The 19,589-nt window shown below is 39.0% G+C and overlaps 3 protein-coding genes and 1 long non-coding RNA gene across 5 annotated transcripts in view; 2 read left to right on the top strand and 2 right to left on the bottom strand.

Annotated features, from left to right (window-relative positions):
• LOC145444240 (CCN family member 2-like) overlaps positions 1–19,589 on the bottom strand; it is a 288,076-nt gene that overhangs the window by 72,709 nt on the left and 195,778 nt on the right. The gene's annotated exons all lie outside the window — the stretch shown is intronic.
• Positions 1–19,589, top strand: part of LOC145444211 (vacuolar protein sorting-associated protein 8 homolog) — a 153,450-nt gene that overhangs the window by 33,036 nt on the left and 100,825 nt on the right. The gene's annotated exons all lie outside the window — the stretch shown is intronic.
• LOC145444265 (uncharacterized) lies at positions 3,393–10,674 on the bottom strand. 2 transcript variants are annotated; one of them, XR_013916640.1, is made up of 5 exons: positions 7,555–10,674; positions 6,890–6,996; positions 6,663–6,741; positions 5,460–5,575; positions 3,393–5,248 (listed from the first exon to the last, which is right to left on the bottom strand). It is a non-coding gene; the product is annotated as an uncharacterized LOC145444265 (long non-coding RNA). The 2 variants fall into 2 exon arrangements; XR_013916639.1 differs by lacking the exon at positions 7,555–10,674 and having other exon boundaries at positions 3,395–5,248; positions 6,890–7,502.
• On the top strand, positions 14,547–15,205 carry LOC145444259 (uncharacterized). Its single transcript, XM_080322210.1, has one exon. It carries the CDS (start codon positions 14,595–14,597, stop codon positions 15,171–15,173), a length of 579 nt encoding a protein of 192 aa, XP_080178336.1. The 5' UTR covers positions 14,547–14,594; the 3' UTR covers positions 15,174–15,205.

The raw sequence follows: 19,589 nt of genomic DNA on the forward strand, positions 1-19,589 counted from the left end.
TTGTTAAAGGGGTAATATCGGTAGCAAGTACAGAAACCCGTTTTACACTCTGCTCAATATTAACGTAGCGATTATACTCAGGCGCCGAATACATTGTCCGGTCTTGTCTAGACTGCTAAGGCGTAAGCGGGGCCTACTAAGTATCGTAGGCCACGCCGTAGGCTTATATTCCCTTGCAAGTCCTTGTCGATATTGTTGGCAAAGCGACGGAAGATATTGATTTATGGGATTATTATATCATTTGATTGCCCTAGTTGATACATTTGGCAACGTTTAAAAAGTCAATGTGTACTTCAGCATTGTGGCATTATGTGGCCCGAGTCGTCGCTAGGTATCGTGTACATTTATATATGCTATCATCGAGAAAAAATGAATCCACGTTATTCCGGTTACGAACGGGACACTGCGGATTGAATGGATATCTCCACAGAATAGGGGTGTCTGCGACACCTTTGTGTGCCCATTGTGGAGTCATCGAAGACGTGCGCCATTTTTTGATGTATTGTCCGACACTAGAACAACGCAGACAAATACTAAGAAACCGTGCGCATCGAAAGAGAATACCATTCGACTTGGAAAACTTATTGACAGACACCAATATATTACAACACGTAATCGATTTTGTAACATCATCGGGACGCCGTATATAATTATTTACGTTTGACTCCTGACTGAGAGTTTCATGTACTGCATTTGCAAGTTAGCTTGTGCTAGTGATGGAATTTTTTGTCACGTGGTGCAAAAGACCATGCTGTTATAAGCACCATAACATGCTTTTATTAATAAATAATAATAATATATGCTATCACTTTACTGAAACGTAGGGTTGGAATTAGCAATTTGACGTCACGTGACGTTATGAGGTTCACGTTCGCACAGAACCCTTCAAAAAGGTTCGCGTTCACACGAGCCTGAACCTTATAGGCGTTCACACCATCCCTAGAAAATACTATCGAAACTATAACTCTCGCTGATAAATCTACCTTCAGTAGCGAGGAGCGTATAATTCCTGTACTCGAGTACTGGAATCATTTTCCCCCCCTAGTTATAGGCCTACCTATAAGCGTGGTTGTTAGAAGCATGAAGTATGTCATGCGACTTTGATGTCTTGTCAGCAATGCGGCAAAATTGATGCATGATGATGCAGTTCTGGTTAAAGATATTATTTGGTTCGTGCAAGTCTGGAAGATTTGTATCGGCAGGTCAAAGGACCCATTTTGGCCATATATTTTCAATTATAATACCCAAGGATCCATCTGGCAATGTTTATCAACTATGACGTCACAATGGAAGATGCATGCCGCCATCGTAGTCCAAAATCGAAGTGGGAATCGTCGCTTGTGCCATGCTTTATGTGCTTGTTGGTCAGGCTATTGACAATTGTCACCATGCGCGTCGAAAGACAAGCACTCGGAAATCGCAAGACAGATAATTGAATCGAAATATTTGCTGAGGAGGAGGAAGAATCTGGTACGAAAGGACGACAATGATCAGCATGCGATGCTTTCGAGTCGTGCGGATAGCAGGGTTGTAACCAATTCACAAGGTTCCGAGTCACAAGTCAATCTCCCTTTTATAGTTTTGTCTCGAGTCAAGTCAAGTCATTTTCAATTCACCACTGAGTCAAGTCCGAGTCCAAGTCAGGGAGTAGAGGTTCGAGTACGAGTCATAGTGTTGTGACTCGAGTCCGAGTCCAAGTCTCCGTGTTCACTGTTCAGTTTTGAGTTCAATCCGGTTCAACCCACTTTTTTCAACTCTGCTCGAGTGATACAGAATGGCTCGCATACATAATATCGTACTTTCCCTCGACCCTAACACTTTTTGGCCCTATTTTCCAAGTATATGACTTGATTCGAGCCATACACTGCACAATGAAGTTCAAGTTCAAGTCGAGTCAATACACAAATTGACTCGAGTCAAGTCGAGTCGAGTCACCAAAAACATGTAGATAGTACATCCTCAATCGCCGTAAAAGGCGGGCGGTATAGCAATCTCTCCACACTCTTAGCGAAAAGAGTGGTTATATACACCCCAAAAGGTGGTACACGAAAACAGAACTTACGTAACCCTGCCGGTGTGAATGACCAGAATCCACCCCATTCCTTGCGGTGTATATCGGATATCTCACCCTAGCCATTAGAATTGATTGGGGCGGAATTTCAATATATACACCCCACTTGAAATCCTGCATCTTCTTCCAAATGGCACGCTATTGCAAATAAACTTTCTTGATTGCATATATTCGATATCAATTGAACCATAATAACATAAAATGGAAACATATTTCGCGAAATCACAAAAACAGAGATCCCAGCGACGGAGAAAAAAATTCACTGAAAATACTACTCGAAGAACATTGCCCATGTAGTATTGGGAAGTCGCCTCCTCCAGGTTTCCGAAAAACACTCTTGTACGGCGAAGGCTGAGATCTTGTGGCATCATCCTGAAATCAAAATGCATATTCACAGCCCAAATAACAGGCACATATGCTAACATGCATAACTTAATGAACGACCACAAAAATAGAAGCCATTACAAAGTATATATATTTTCACAAAGTACTTACAAAAAATCAGATGTTACACTTGCTAAGGAACTGCAGCACAGACTGTGGTCCGATAGGGTGAACTTACCGCTATAGGAAACATGTTCACACACGATCACTGTATGTGTGGGCAATTAGGCATCGAAAATATGGAAATTGATGGATAGTTTTCATGCTAACCGCATGTAACAGGCAGACTTGGACAACTAGAAAACGTTCCCTTTTTCCAAATTGGATTGGAATTATATTACAACTACAAGTTTTTTTTCGAATTAGAGTAGAATTAAAATTTGAGCTACACAGTTGGAAATTAGATTAAAATTATAATTCTACCTAACAGTTTTTTTCAAATTAGATTAGAATTAGAATTACTGAAATCGCCAAAAGTTGAATCAAACTCCGTTATCATCAAATCATAATTCATCTTATGTGCATGAGAACAGCAAATTTCTACTGTACAGTAGGGGTGTTCAAAAATGACTTTTTCTTTCAAATCTACTGGCTACTCGATAAAATTGTTAGGTTACCTAATTGAAGCCTGCACACCAAATTTGGTTTGATTCCAACCAGTAGCCGCATTGCTACAGGAGAAGAAAGTTTTTTATTTATTATATGAAAATGAACGAAAAAAGATTTAAAATTTTCTGTTCACCCCATTAAATTGTTAGGTTGTCTATAGCAACAATGCTCAACCGATTTGGCTCAATTCCAACCAGTGGAAGCGAAGTTATTGCCGTCACAAAATTTTGGATTTGGATAAAATAGTATTTACGGTGAACGATTCTTTAATCATTTATGACTGTTGTGCCCACCGTAAATACTATTTTATTCAAATCCAAATTTTTCGAAATCAATAACTCCGCTTAGGTTGGTTTGATTTGAGGCAAATTTGGTGGGCATCGTTTCTATAGACAACCTTACAATTTCATGGGTGAACAGAAAATTTTGAATTTTTTTACTAATTTTTAAATAATAAATAAAATAACTTTCTTCTCCTGTAGCAATGTGGCTACTGGTTGGAATTGAACCAAATTTGGTGTGCAGGCTTCAATTCCGTAATCCAACAATTTTACCAAGTAGCCAGAAGAATTTAAGAATAAAGATTCATTTTTAACACCCCTGCTGCACAGCAAGCATGGCTTGTTTCGCACTAGACAGTTCTTCTGTAACGTACCCAGGAAAACCGGGCATTAGATTAGACTTAAAAATAGACCCTAGAAAGATTTCATATATTCGATTAGAATTGGAATTAGAGCATAGAAACGTTTCACAAATTAGAATAGCTTCAATTAGGATAATTAGACAACTAGAATACTAGCAACACCGCCTATATCAGAAATAACTGAATATGTTTTTGAAGATTCTTGCTGTTAGTAGTGTCATATGCCATTAGTAATTTTATATTAGTCGCGAAGATTCATATCGCAATTTTCAAGGTAGAATCCTCTGAAAATCTGCGTACCATACTTGACTATTTTTCCAACATTTCGTATTCTACTTCCACTTGGCGTAGTTTTGACTTGTATTGGGAACTGTTGCATCTACTTGTAATCGAGTATAAATTGAAGTTGGTATTTCTACATCGACTTGAGTAGCAACGCTGGTAACTTTGACCATCTCTGCTTTGGTTTACCTCATAGATGCGACTACGAAAGTTGACATCAGGTGTCATTACTAGGGCAATTTTTTTTGACATGTCAAAAAAAGTCAAAATTAGGTCAAAATTGTAGCGTTAGGTCAAAATTTGTCAAAATTGTTTACAAAATTTGTCAAAATTGTTTACAAAGTCAAACATTTTTTGACCTCTGCATTTCGTTTGTATCGCAGATTTTGCGCTGTCGGTGAACTTATCATTTGATATTTTACAGCTTGTAGCCTACTTTATAGGCCTACCGTTGTAAACGGACCATCGTCTGCTCATTGTGAATCATAAAGGGTCAAATGAAACAAATATGGACATGGTTTTATGGTCAACGTACCACAATATCCTAGCTGAAGCAAGAATGCTTGGACATTGCATGGTTCTTATATCAAGAAGCGCAAGCTTAAAAATTGTGATATAGACAACATTGTCAGAATGAAGCAACACGGTTTGTCACCAGCAGTGTGCACACAACTTGAGTGTTGTCAGCCAACAAATGCTGCTGTTGAACGTTCTTTCTCCGTTCTTGGCAAGCTACGTAGTAAGGACAGATACTTTCTACCCGAGAATGTAGGAAAGGATCTTTCGTTGTACTACAACAAATTTTAATTATTTCCACCAGAATACGAAATGTAGCTACTGGAATTCTTCATAGGGCCAGATTTCGTTAAAATACTAGTTTTTCATGTAAAAATCTGTCAGTTTTTGAGCCAAAAACGTTTTTTCAGCCCAATCTACTTTGTAAGGACAGACAGTTCCAACCAGAAATGAAGATAGGTAGTACAATTTTAACATTATATGCGAAAACACCTAATTTGCATACGTGAGGTCAAAATTTGGTCAAATTTCAGTTTTTTCAAGTCAAAAAAGGTCAAAATTTAGATTTTTTAGGTCAAAATCTTCCATGTTTTAGGTCAAAAAAAATTGCCCTAGTCATTACCAAAGTTGTCATACCTGCTGGCTTCATAACGAGTCTTTCAGTTTTCGCAGCAAACTCCTAAACTCGGTTAGTTCCTATGATATAATCTTGCTCTTGCAGCATCCAGTCTTTAAGCAGCATCCTAAAATTAGAAGAAAATCAGAGAAAGAGATGCATGGACTTGATTTAAATTTGACTACTTGGTATTAATGCAAAAACACGAAACGTTTTCTAGTTGGGCAATATTGACTTTCAGAATGGATTCAAAGCGACCGCAGATACAGGTCTGATTAGAAAACCGAGACTTGCCTTATACATGGAAATTAGCAAATTAGCTGGATGCTAATGATTACCTTGCAATATCTGCTGTTGATAAAGATCCATCACTGTTTCGCAGCATACGGTTTTATGGTTCAATGCGACGTCGACTTGGTTGAAATGCCCTGACATGATCTTGTATAGTAGCATCCTAAAATTGAAATAATAACCATGAGGTATAAACGTTTAGTTGACAATTTGGATTGGATTCTAAACTCATCTTATATGTGCGCTGGGGGTCTTCAAAAGTGGATTTTTTTCTCGAATCGTACTGGCTACTTGATAAAATTGTAAGGTTACCTAATTTAAGCCTGCACACCAAATTTGGTTCGATTCCAACCAGCAGCCGCATTGCTACAGGAGAAGAAAGTTTTTTATTTATTATATGAAAATGAATAAAAGAAGATTTGAAATTTTCTGTTCACCCCATTGTTAGGTTTTCTATAGAAACATTGCTCAACCGATTTGGCTCGATTCCAACTAGTGGAAGCGGAGTTATTGCCGTTGAAAAATATTGGATTTTAATATAATAGTATTTTTACGGTGACCGATTCTATAATCATTTATTACAGTTGTGCCCACCGTAAATATTATTTTATTCAAATCCAAATTTTTCGACATCAGTAACTCCGCTCCGGCTGGTTTGAATTGTGGCAAATTTGGTGGGCATCGTTTATAGACAACAATTTCATGGGTGAACAGAAAATTTTGACTCATTTTAATATAATAAATTAAAAAAACTTTCTTCTCCAGTAGCAATGCGGCTGCTGGTTGGAATCAAACCAAACTTAGTGCGCAAGCTTCAATAAGGTAACCTAACAATTTTATCAAGTAGCGAGTAGAATTTGAGAATAAAAAGTCATTTTTGAACACCCCTCCTGCACCGCAAGTTTGGCTCGTCTCGCATTCTACGGTTCTCCTGTAGCCTTTTCAGGAAACCCAGACATTAGATTAGAATTAAAATTACCGTAGATCATAGAAAGATTTCATAAATTCGATTAGAATTAGAATTAGAGCATAGAAACATTTCACAAATTAGAATAGCTTCAATTAGTATAATTAGACAACTGGAATATCTAGTTGTCCAAGTCTAGCAACACCACCTGTGCCAGGAATAACTGAATATATCTTTGAAGATTGTTCCTGTTAGTAGTGTCATATGCCATTAGTAATTTTATATTAGTCGCGAAGATTCATATTGCAATTTTCAAAGTACAAACTTCCGAAAAACTACTTACCATACTTGACTATTTTTCCGACATTTCGTATTCTACTTCCACTTGACGTAGTTTTGACTTGTATTTGGAACTGTTGCATCTAAAAAGTAATCGAGTATAAATTGACGGGGTATTTCTACATAGACTTGAGTAGCAACGCTAGTAACTTTGACCATCTCTGCTTTGGTTCACTTCATATATGCGACTACGAAAGTTGACATCAGGTGTCGTTAACAAAGTTGTCATACCTGCTGGCTTGATAACGAGTCTTTCAGTTGTCGCAGCATACTCCTAAACTCGGTTAGTTCCAGTGATATAATCTTGCTCTTGGAGCATGCAGTCTTTAAGCAGCATCCTAAAATTTAAAAAATAATCAGAGAAAGAGATGCATGGACTTGATTTAAATTTGACTACTTGGTATTAATCCAAAACACGAAACGTTTTCTAGTTGGGCAATATTGACTTTCAGAATGGATTCAAAGCGACCGCAGATACAGGTCTGATTAGGAAACCTTGACTTGCCTTAGCCCAGTGGTTCCCAACCTTTTTCGACCCATCGCCCCCTTTTCAAGGTCAACACCGATCATCGCCCCCAAAATTTTGTGTACCGAAAATTGGGCATACAAACTGTAATCACCGGCGGGTTGACTAAAAAAAAAAGGTCAAATTTTCGGCTCGATGTCTAATTTGACACACTTTTGTAACTAAATTTCCGTGGGTTGACTAAAAAAAAAAGGTCAGCCGTTTTGACGCGTCATCGCCCCCCTATCGCCCCTTCCTATTTTCGCCCCCTTCGTCATTTTCGCTCCCCTAGACCGCCAAATCGCCCCCGGGGGCGATATCGCCCACGTTGGGAACCACTGCCTTAGCCTATACATGGAAATTTGCAAATTAGCTGAATGATAATGATTACCTTGGAATATAAGCTGTTTGATAACGATCCTTTACGATTTGGTTGAAATTCCATGATATTAGCTTGTATAGCAGCATCATAAAATTGAAAAAATAACCATGAGGCATACGGTAAACGTTTAGTTGACAATTTGGATTGGATTCGAAAGGCCCACGACATCCGAAATGTGTACTGATGTTGTAGCCTTGACTTGCTTTATGCTTGTAAATAAGCGAGTTAAAGTACAATTTTGTAACTATCCTACGCATAGTATATTACTCACCAACAACATATTTGATTTCACATTCACAGAGTAATAGTCTGCTACTAATAGCAATCAGTCCTTGAATCTAACAAAAAGCAGATTTGTGCATATGCACAGATCGTGTGTATGTCATATCATGAGTCAAGAAGTGCATATATTATGATTTGTTTATATTGATCGAAAGGATAGTTTGATAAACTTTGGCAAGGCTATGTTTGCCTCTTCATATTGGTCAAAACACTGAAGACCCAGCTAATCCGTGCATTGTTGCACACCGAGTTGACCGCAGTAGTGCGCATTGCTACTCAAGCAATAGATGTCAATTTCTACTCATTGACAAGCATATAGAAGTGGCTATGTCAAATCCATGTCAAGCTGCTTCAAATTAAAATAAATATATGAACAGAACTCAGAGAAGTAGTTTCAAAAGAAGTAGTCTGGTTGATGGGTCACATACTCTTAACAGATAGTCTGAGTTGGCCACTGCAAAATATGTTCAATGAGGTAAGCCTGTTCCCAGTCAAGTCTCTCATATTTATAGTGATAGCAATATAGCATCGTCATATTTTCACCCATGTCATAATATCAATAACATTTACTGGCCCCTATTTACGGGGATCGAAAGCTTTCATCAAATGTCCATTGCTCACCTCAGATACCATTGCTTCATATGCTTCAGCCCTCTGCTGTTTGTATGTTACACTTGTATTCTCATGAGGAGAAATCGATAATTTCATTCTTCAAGAGCCCCAAATTTGCGATCTTTGCCCATGCAAGTCTGAAGTAGAATAGATAATATGTTTACCTTCCTACCATAACATAACATAATATATAATGTGTATATAGCTCAGTGATAATGACAGGGTGATAGGCCTATATAAACATAGCTCTGCATAGTCAGTGGTAGGCTACCCTTTACACTTAAACAGGTCGTGATGTGCTTTGGTAATCAATATAACGACAATCGAGTCGATTTTTTTCTCAATGCACTTACAAACGATGTCGCACAAACCCAAATTACCGTAGTTTATAATCATAGCTAATGCTGGACCTGTCAACAGTATCTCCATTAGAGACATTGAGCTACTGTGTCTTGGAGATTGGTATCGGTACTGGTGATACAACAATTTATGTGAATTCAATGTATCGTCACTACCGGTACGTTTAAAATTCCAACTTGCTACATATAATTCTGTTCAGTACAGCTGCGACACTGAGTAACAGGAATCGGATCTGTACTGGAAACGCAACGGAACAAATGTTCTATACTACAATAGTACAGATACGAAATGTAACTCACCATCCAGATATTTTCAATATCGAAAGAGGCTTTCTTCACAGATTCACGACGACTAATACGGTCAGTCGATAGCCAGTCTGGTCTCTTAAGCGCGGAAATACGGTATATAACGAAACATTTTACATGGCTGTAGCCAAACATAGCAGCAGCTGTTCTGGTGACGACGGTTTGTATATTCCATTATGATGTGACAATTGACTCACTGATGTAATAACTATATTGAAGTTAAGGATCTCCGGAATATTTGTATGTATACTATAATTGATTTATCGGAAATATGGATTTGATAGCTGTGAAGCTGCAGATTGCATCATAAGCTTCAAAAAGTCTTGCAGTACTAAATTTATCTTCATAGATCGAACCATTGATACGATCCGAAAGCTTTATGCGAATTGTCGGTTAGGCTTAGTGTGCAATTCATAAAGCTACCAAATAGTGAATAACACATCAATATAGATATGAAAATAACCAGGAAACTTTGCCCAATTTATTCCCTCTTTCGCCCAATTCAATGATTGTTCCGTGACGTAACCTGGTGTTCCATTCTAATTTGAATTCTTGCTACGCCCATATTGCGTACTGCTCATATAAGTTTGTGGCTGAAATTTAACTCCTTCTAGTATTCCCAGCTCTAAATACCCTTAACCTGCATTATATTGTGGTTATACACTAATGCTGTGCGGAATAGGCCCGATATATTTTGTACATATAGGCTACGTACAATGTACAATTGTGCATTTGACGTGACATGAAAGAAATTATAAACCAGTATCGTGACAACTTCATAATGTGTCGTATTTTTGCGACACACTTGAGATACATCGGTCACACTATAGTAGACAGGGTGAAATTTCAGCCAAAGTAAGAGTACCGCAGTGCACGATAAATGTGAATTACAATATGATATTGCAGACTTAGCTATTATTCATTCATGTCAATGTAGCACACGAATGTTATACAACGAATTCTTATTTGTCACTGAAGCTGAAACTATCTGCGTAGGCGAATTTACTTGATCGAACCGGGTTAAATCCATAAAAACTGAACAATGGAACATTGCCGAAGCCTACCCAAGAAGCCTTAAAGACACGGACAACAATAAAGTGGGCGAAAACACGCATTTTCGGTGGATAATTTAAACCCAAAGAGAAAATGTCCTACACGACCTACAGTTAGACACAGCAGAGAAGTTCTCAAGTGCCCATACAATGATCAGTATACAGTGATTCGACTGAATTTTTAACAAGAATGCAGACTTGCCGCACCCCTGCCTGCTTAACCAGGCTTCTGACCGACACAGACTTAAAACTTCAACAGTCAAGTTTTGTGGAAGCGGCTAGCGCGGATTGAATCCCAAACTTCATATTTGTCTGACAAAAGGTGTAATCTTTAACAATTCACCCCAAATGCCAATGCTTTGGGTGTATATCTTAAGTTATATGTGTTTAGGGGTGTGTTTGGCTCATTTCCACCAATAGCTTAGGTGTAAATGACAAATTCAGTACCCAATAGGTGTGATGACCCAAAACACACCCTACGCTAGGGTGTGAATTGCCAAAACACACCATTTTCGTTTACAGTGCACGGGGTATGATTCATGGATAACATTGACAAAAATGGAGGAAAGTTCAAGCAGTTGTTTCTCCATGCAACGCAGTCTCCCGTGAACTCCTCTTTGTCGCGTGAAAGTATTTATTGAATACAAGAACCACCTTCCGAGCATTCCATGCCGTGCAATCGCGTGAACTAGTGTCTCGTAATTTCAGATGTTATTTTTCGTCTGTAGGAAATCATGGCAAAAACGTGTTAGTTTTTGTTTTAAATTAATTTATGTTTCAAATGTAACCGTGGTGTCGATGCTGTTTGAAATAATCGCTAAAATATTTGGCTCCGGAAAATACCGTGATTGAATCAGGGATTTGGCAACAAACGTATATTTTCAAAGATTGATAATAGTAGGGTTACCATATTATGGAAATGTAAAAAGAGGACACTTTTTCAGAAATTTGAGACTTGCAAAACCGGAGAAGAATTCTCATAAATCGGTGAATTTTTCCCACTTTGTGATCGGTTGACAAAAAAAAATGGTCAACTTTCACGGTCAGAGCCCAAAATACCGTTTCTTCCTCCACATTGCCGGGTGGTTGACTAAAAAAAACACAAAAAAAGGTCAACTTTTCGCCCAGCCGGAGCGTCACTCCTGTGCTAATTTAGAGCATATCACTCGCGATTTGCTCTAAATATGACCTAAATTTTCAAAAAAGAGTACAAAAGCTCAAAAAAGAGGACAAAAGGGCGTCCTCCGAGGACACTTTCAAAAAATTCAAAAAAGAGGACAAATCTTCTTAAGAGGACGTATGGTAACCCTAGATAACAGAAAAAAAATACCGCTGAATTCTGAATTCCTGCTATATGCGATCACGAGGATTTGAATATAAACATTTGCACTGTATACGTCTATTATATAATCTCGGCAATATTGCGAAAGTGCTTCTATAATTAAAAAATAGCTATTTCAAAAGTAAGAAATGCACAGTTTGGTTATAACTAGGGCAAGTTTTTGTTGCAGTTAAATCCGTGGAAAGTTGCATTTATTTTTGACAAAAGTTGCAGTAAAAAGTTGCATTCATTTTTTCACAAATGATGCACTAAAAGACCACATTTTGCTCGGTTGACTAAAAAAAAAGGTCAACTTCCCAGATTGACTAAAATGAAAAATAAGGTCAATTTTCCGGCTCAGCTCCCGAAATATACCCGTAAAAGCGTTACTTCGGTGCTGATTTACGGTGTTTAAGTCGCATTTCGCTGTGTATTTCACGAAAATCGATTCCCTCAAACAGCTTAAAACAGCATTCTACGTATCTTACGAGTATTTAGGAAGCTGCCGGAAGCTGTAAAAAAAAGTTGCAAAAGTTGCAAAAACTTGCCCTAGTTATAGCATAACATTTAAATACCACTATTTGCAATATGCATTCTCATTCACAAATCAACATAACAAAACAGTCAATCGTTGCTTTTTGCGTACATAATGAACATTGTGGATTACCTAACGTAGAATAACAAGTCAATAGTTTCGTTTCTCGCTGTACGGCGCATATCCCTGTACGGCGTATAGGCCATATCCTCATTCAACTATTACGGCAGGCACGTGAAAGTTCCCAGGTGTAAGTAGGATTATCCCGAGGATATGTGCACAGTTTTCAAACCAAAAGCAGAAAATAATTAGGAATACCGCTATATCAGACCACGTATAATATTTGCGCAAAAGATGTGGTACTGCAGGGGTGGGCAAACTTTTTAGCTCGCGGGCCGCATTCAACATTTTAATCCATTCGCGGGCCGCACTATATAAAATCGGGATACTAAGCCAAAATTCAATATTGTTCTTTGATTATATACTGACTGATAACATGGAAATAATATATATGTATTTGTATATTAAAAAACATTCATTTGATGAAAACGTACACGCTTCAGAAACATTAACGAGATTTTATATGTTGGTCATCCTAATTGTCAAAATTGGAGATGGAAGTCTGTTGTCCCGATTCAGGGATATTTAGATCTCTTGACATCCCTGTCCCGATTCTTAGAACTGGTTGTAAATTTGAGAATGTGAGCAGCGATCTGTTTGGTGATAAATAAAACTTCTGTGGGGCTCACGAAGTATTGTTTCGGCCCTGCCGAATTTTTATAATTCATGATTGAATCGTTCAATAATATCGGGAAGTGCATATATATTGCTATCAACTTTTTTATCCTCTCTCTGCCCACGTAATCAGATTTACCGTTAGAGCTGAGTGAGGTGTTGTCTTGGAAAATGTAGGGCCCGTAAATAATAATTAAACATATTTGGGTGGGCTCGTTGTTATAATGACTTCGTTACATCATATTGTTTCGTGACCCCTGTCTGCTATGTCAAAAGATATTGAAATCGCCCAAACGTAGCCTACTAAACTATAAAAGTCACACACGATTTCATATTGGTCTTTCTTCACTGGAAAACAGTTTTCTCTGCGGGATGAAATTTGCCTTGCACGAACATTCGGCGCCTGCCATTTAGACGCCTACGGTCAATTATTCATATGGCAGTCCTTTTCGGCCTAGGTTTTCTTGCTGCCAATCGTTCTGGCACAATTCTCGGAGTCGCGTGTTACAGGGCCCAAAACTTCATGAGTTTGTGCGTTACCGCCCGGTAATGGCCCACGACGAAATGCCCATTTCTACAAATCATGCGCATGTTTTCTTATGGAAAGGGTAACCGATAATCAATTTTATTTGGCAACAATAAATCGGTCGCAGCGCGAAAAAAATTGAATAGAGTTGGATGAATTTTCAAAAAATACTCCAAAATTAATGCTCATTTACGAAATAATTTCGGTCCCCCTTCGAGCTCTCCCCCAATTGGGGGGTTTGGGGCGCGGCAGTTACGGTCCTGACTCCAGGACACAAAATGCTGAGAGCATCATAACCATGTTACCTTTAAATACGCTTCTAAAACGCTTAAATTATATATATATAAATACTTCTACACATAAAAAAAACACTAACGAATCTCTTCGGTCTCGCGAATCGGTTTATCTAAGTACAGCACAAAATGTACTAAACTTGCTCGTGTTTCAAATCTTAAATTACACATGTGGTCCGGATTAAGTCATTTACAATTCACGTTCTGTGATGTTTAGCAGTGGAAAGCTTTCAAAACATATGGGCCGTGAAGTCGGGCCGTCGCGCAATCACTAAAATTAAAAAAATACTGCGGTGAGAATATAACTTATCATTATCATGCTGAAATATATTAGGAAAAAGTTAGATCAAGTATACTCACAGTAAATTGATTTTTTTACTCATTTTATCAATATTTCTACAACATTTATTGACGCTTTCACGGGCCGTAGTTTGCCCACCCCTGTACTATAGTATACAGGCCCCGGTCGCGCATCATAGACCTATATAACAAGAAACGTGCTCATCATAATCCCAAAGGTGGTGAACCCTGTACACGGAATTAGCTAGTAATTGAATAGTATATTCATATTGAAATGAACCCGAATATTTTCGGCTGACACTCGTCAGGGGTAATCGTCAGCAACTATAGTAGAGAATTAGAAAGAATATTGTATACCAACAATCGTATCACAAAATATGACGTCGCCATCAGCATGAAACTTCGAATGAGAGAGCGTTCAATGTACTATCTTTAGGTGGTACACGAACTTCTCTTGTTGACAGAGTATTGGTTGGTATATTTCGATAAAAGTCGACTCCAAGGTACAGCACACAAGCACAGAAGCTAGCTACATGGTTATGTCGACATTGGCCTTCTATGGGTCCTCCCGAAAAGGTGTCCCATCCCGGAGTTATCGATATTCCTGGAGTGTGGAAGCAAAAGTAGTTACCGGAAAATGTTATTGAATTGAGTTGTACTATACGCGTTGGTGAAAATAGGTAAAATACAAGGTTTGGGTTTAGACGGGTAAGTTTATCGAAGATAATATGTGCAATTTAGCAGTGCACAAGAATGACCGCAAATCCTGTAGGCTTCATCTTGTTTACCAATGGAAACCAAATTCAGATAATAATAGCAACACGGCGGAAGATCGTTCAACGTCATTCACCACCACCACCGCATCCTCCTCCATCTCCGCCACCACATCCTCCTCCGCCACCGAATCCTCCCCCACCACTGCATCCTCCTCCATCTCTACCACCGAATCCACCTCCACTACCGAATCCACCTCCACCACCGAAACCACCTCCACCACCGAATCCCCCTCCACCATCGAATCCCCCTCCACTACTGCATCCTCCTACATCCCCACCACCGAATCCCCCTCCACCACCGAATCCTCCCCCACCCCTGCATCCTCCTCCATCTCCGCCACCGAATCCTCCCCCACCACTGCATCCTCCTCCATCTCCACCACCGAATCCACCTCCACCACCGAATCCACCTCCACTACTGCATCCTCCTACATCCCCACAACCACCGGGATTACTGGGATTGTCACACACATACCCTTCGCCAAAGCCTCCTCTATGTCCGTTGAAGCCTCCTCCATCATATCCGCCTAAATGATTTGATAATGTGTTCGGTGCCCAGCAGTTTATAGGCTGCGCTGATGCTCTGGTCTTGAGCTGAAAATGTGAGAAGTCAAAACAACTCTATACATCGAATTTAATTGCAACTAAACCAATGCCAAATTTGAACACATAGACATGTAGGGATACGTCCTAACGGGCCATGGATTGAATAAGGGGCTTTAACGGGAATGTTTCCCGTCTGGTTTTGGTTTTATTTCAGTGCTGTATCATATCCCTAATGGCATCATTCCACCATTCGTCATTTTCGGCAATGCCGAAAGACTGCGTAAGGTTCTTCATCAAGATTTTTTTTGAAACGAAGACGACCCTGCCAAATTTTCATCATAGCGATGCGATGCACCCAAATATATATAATGAACACGACTTTGGTTAAATCATATTGCTCAACGTCACGAAGGCCCACCGCTATATCTATATATTTGTAACCTGCCTATCTCATGTACAGTTACCGACCCCAACCCAGAGATATATAAGGAGGCAGCAGTAGAAATTTCTATCATGAAATGATATCTAAGGCTACTTCAGAATTTGTAACCAGCAGGGTTTCATGTCCAACTGTAACATGCCTATATAGATGCTCATGGTTTATGTAACTGGTGTGCGTGAGCAATGAGCAGCTACACAATATTTACTAGCTAAGGTATTGTTCCCACTATAATTTCATCGATACCAAAAAACCGCCCGTACCGTGCTTCCTGCCGTTCTTCCACTCTTCGGAGGCTGAAAGAAACAATATTTCCCATGTCCGCCAGCAAGTAACTACGTCATTTCAACTCACCCGACGTGCCCGCCAACAGCAACAGCCGATGACGAATAGTAAAAAGATAACACCCAGTACCACCCCAGCAATAAATCCAGCACCAGCTGAAAAACGAATAATGTAATCAGTACCATTCAGTGACTAACTGTGAGCGTGAGGTTAATTGCTGGTGAAGAACTAGCCCCTATAGACATTGTTGTTAATATATACATCCAAAAGGCTTATATATCAATTAGCTTAATACTTGTTATTTCATATCGCATTAGCATTAATTGTACACATACGCAAGGCACTTAATATTACGCTGTGTACGTAAGATGGTACTACATTTCCAGTTTCCCTAATTGATGGTCGGAATGAGAAATACACAACAGCTTCATGAGTAAGTAATTGCTACATGAGTAGGCTATTTGATCTGCACAACATATTGGTCGTCGCAACCGTCGCACTGTCGGTTCGAAAGGTCGATAACCGATAACTGTTTTACGGCGCTGCATTGGTAGATAGTATAAGTGCAAACGTTTTTTTTTTCTGAGCTGAGTGAGGAGACTATCATACGAGTGACTTAATGTGGACAGAAATTGCGCACATGAATCACCCAATCGCTACATGAATTATATTTATTTAAACTTTCGTGGAAAGAAATTTGTTATTCCATACATTCTGTGCAGGGCATAATGAAAATTCCTTCCACGAAAGTTTAAATAAATTCTGGACTCTCCGCGAAAAAAGAGCCTGGATTTTTCCGACTTGGTCTCTCTCTCTCTCTCTCTCTCTCTCTCTCTCTCTCTCTCTCTCTCTCTCTTACTCTGAAGTAGAAGTTTAAGTGACGTAAAGTTAGATTTGCTTGAGTATAAGTAGTAAGTACTGCAAGTAGACGAAAACTACTTGATTACTTCGAAACAGTGAAAGTAGTTACTGGTTGTATCCGATTACTTCTACTGTTTCGAAGTATTCAAGTGAGGTTTGTCTAGTTCCATTACCTATTCATTTCACCGAAAATTCAACAATTTCTGAATCCCTTTTTATATTTTACATTTTCGATTTTGTGTAATAATCACATGAATTCGTATCACTACCATGCGTGAAATTACGTTGAGAGCTGAGCGATAATGGAGAGAGCCCATATGACGGCATCTGATTAAATTTCCAAAATCGCGCTTCTTGCAGTCGCGATATAGCCACTCGGCTCGGCACGAAGACGCCTATGGTATTTTCACATTCCTGGAGCACCGCTACTTGTACTGATGTACTGTACGTACACCAGGGGTGGGCAAAGTAGTCAAGAGAGCTACTAAAGTAGGCTAGAAGTAGCGACGCAAAAATCTAGTCAAGTACGGGTAGGAGTAGTAGTTTCAAAAGCAGCTTACAACTACTTGAAGTAGAAGTAGAAATGACTGACTTTAAATCTACTCAAGTAAGTAAGTACTTGTGAAAATGATCGTTATTCGTTCTTATAGATATAGACTGTCAAAAGCTGCAAATTGAGCTATGCGAAAGGTACAGAGCTTGATTCATATTGATGAATCCCAGCAGGTATAGACTTTTGACAGCATTATCATTCGTACGGATCGTGGGATGAAAGTGAAAGCATTGACATGGGAATGCGATACAAATACTCTGTTTACTCGAACACATCTGGTATGGCACCCTCCCCCATATCATAAGGTCCGTAGGCCCGAAATTCCTCAGGCTATCCTTCTGGTTGGAGGATTAAACTACTTCTACTTGTTGAACTGAAAATAGCGAAAAGTAAGTAAGTAGATCACAAAATATCACGACGTAGAAGTTTAAGTAGCTAAAAATTGGATCTACTTGAGTAAGTACCCAAGTAGCGGAAAACTACCGGAGTTCTTCAAAAAGTGGAAGTACTTCGTTACTGACCTCCTCTGCTGTGTACATAATTTGAGTATCATCAATAGCAACTTTGTCTATACATCTGCTCATTAGTCATACGAGATAATAATGTGTCAGCGCCGGCGCCAGGACCTACGATCACTTGGGCCCCAGTTGCTACTTTTGGCAAATAAGAAGACCAGATATATGCTCAATGCTCACCCGTCGACGGAGTTGCGATGGTAGTCGTCCTAGTAGTAGTATCAAGAGTATCGTTGTGGCCCTGAAAGTACATTTTGATATAACATGATGACCTCTCATCCATATAAACACTGTACATTTGGGAGAGAAAGTAGTGGGCCTATCCTCTCGGATTCTGGAAACTCTTGCTGTTGGATCTAGCTGGGACCTGGGATTGCTTTATCGTGATTGCGTTTACTATCGTTACCCCAAATCATATATCGGGTTTTCAATTTATTTAAATGCTCATGCCCAGGCCGGTTAAGGTTGAATTTAAAACTAAAACCAATTTAAAACATAAAATGAAATTTAAAAAAATTAAAACATACATGTTTTAAACAGGGCATTTGTTTAAATCATGTTCTTTATTCTTTTTTATTGTTTTTGGTTAGTCATGACGTCATCGATATGTTATTGTGACGTCACAGTGGGTTGACATTGAAAATATAGGGTAAATATGGCCCCTTTGACGAATAATGCTTCCGAGCCCTGTCATAAACGGACAAAAAATATGTTTAACCAGGATTATATCGGTATGCAGCATTTTTACGGCCGGCGGTCATCATCGTCAGGACATTCATTCTTGACCAATAATCCTTCTGTTGAGCCGACGACGATTTCCAGGGTCATAACCATTCTATATTGTATACGTCGATTATAGATCGGGAGCAAATCGACCGTAGGCTCATACTATACATGTCTTTTTCCAAAGTATTTACACAATTGCGGCATAATTATACAACTTTTGAAGAAAAAAATCACAATTTTTCGTAAAAGGCATTTTTTTAGAAACAATGTGTAAAAAATGTTTTAAACAAAGTGTTTTAAAGCAGCATTTGTTTTAAATGCAACCCGAAGGTCGGTATAACTAATTCTACTAACACATCGAGATAAAGGATTAGAAAATCAGTTGACGACGAGAAAGGAAAGGTTTTGCTTGTATTGACATGAAACTATATGCATGCAATGCACCCGCCCGGCACGTTTATACGTGTACGTAATTACTATTACGCAACCTGTTATTTTCAGTTTCGGGAGAGCGACGAGATAATAACACGTGACTCGTGTGGTTCTCCGGTATAATGTATATCATAGCAGTGCGAAGGATTGTGCTGCTAATGGTAGCTTAAATTACTGCAGCAGGACGTATACTTTTGCGGCGTGATAGCTGTGCTCTGCTAATAATATATAAGGTATCCAAATACATGAAGGTATGTAATACGATATCTGGCATCAGCAGTTCCCGTATCCAGCTTTTCCTATACATCTTTATGGCTCTTCGTATCATTTCCTTCCGTTATTTTTTCTGTAATTTTAACCAAGGGGGAGTTTGATTGATGGATATCACCAAGGAATTTCGACTCGTTTTCATATTTTCATTCAGTCGCAATTAATGTGGTATTTGGAATCGACGAAATGCCTAATACACGATCGCACCTGTAAGTTGTTGACTCCCAAAACTTTTTCGGCGAATTCTTCCACCTTTTTCGATAATTTATCCGCGCTCTGTTTCGATTCTGTTTTCCAGTCTTGAGCTCTGACTCGATCAA

The sequence above is a fragment of the Botryllus schlosseri genome, chromosome 8 (genome assembly GCF_051294905.1).
Source record: "Botryllus schlosseri isolate E-star chromosome 8, Bs_hap1, whole genome shotgun sequence".
NCBI classification, from domain to species: domain Eukaryota; kingdom Metazoa; phylum Chordata; class Ascidiacea; order Stolidobranchia; family Styelidae; genus Botryllus; species Botryllus schlosseri.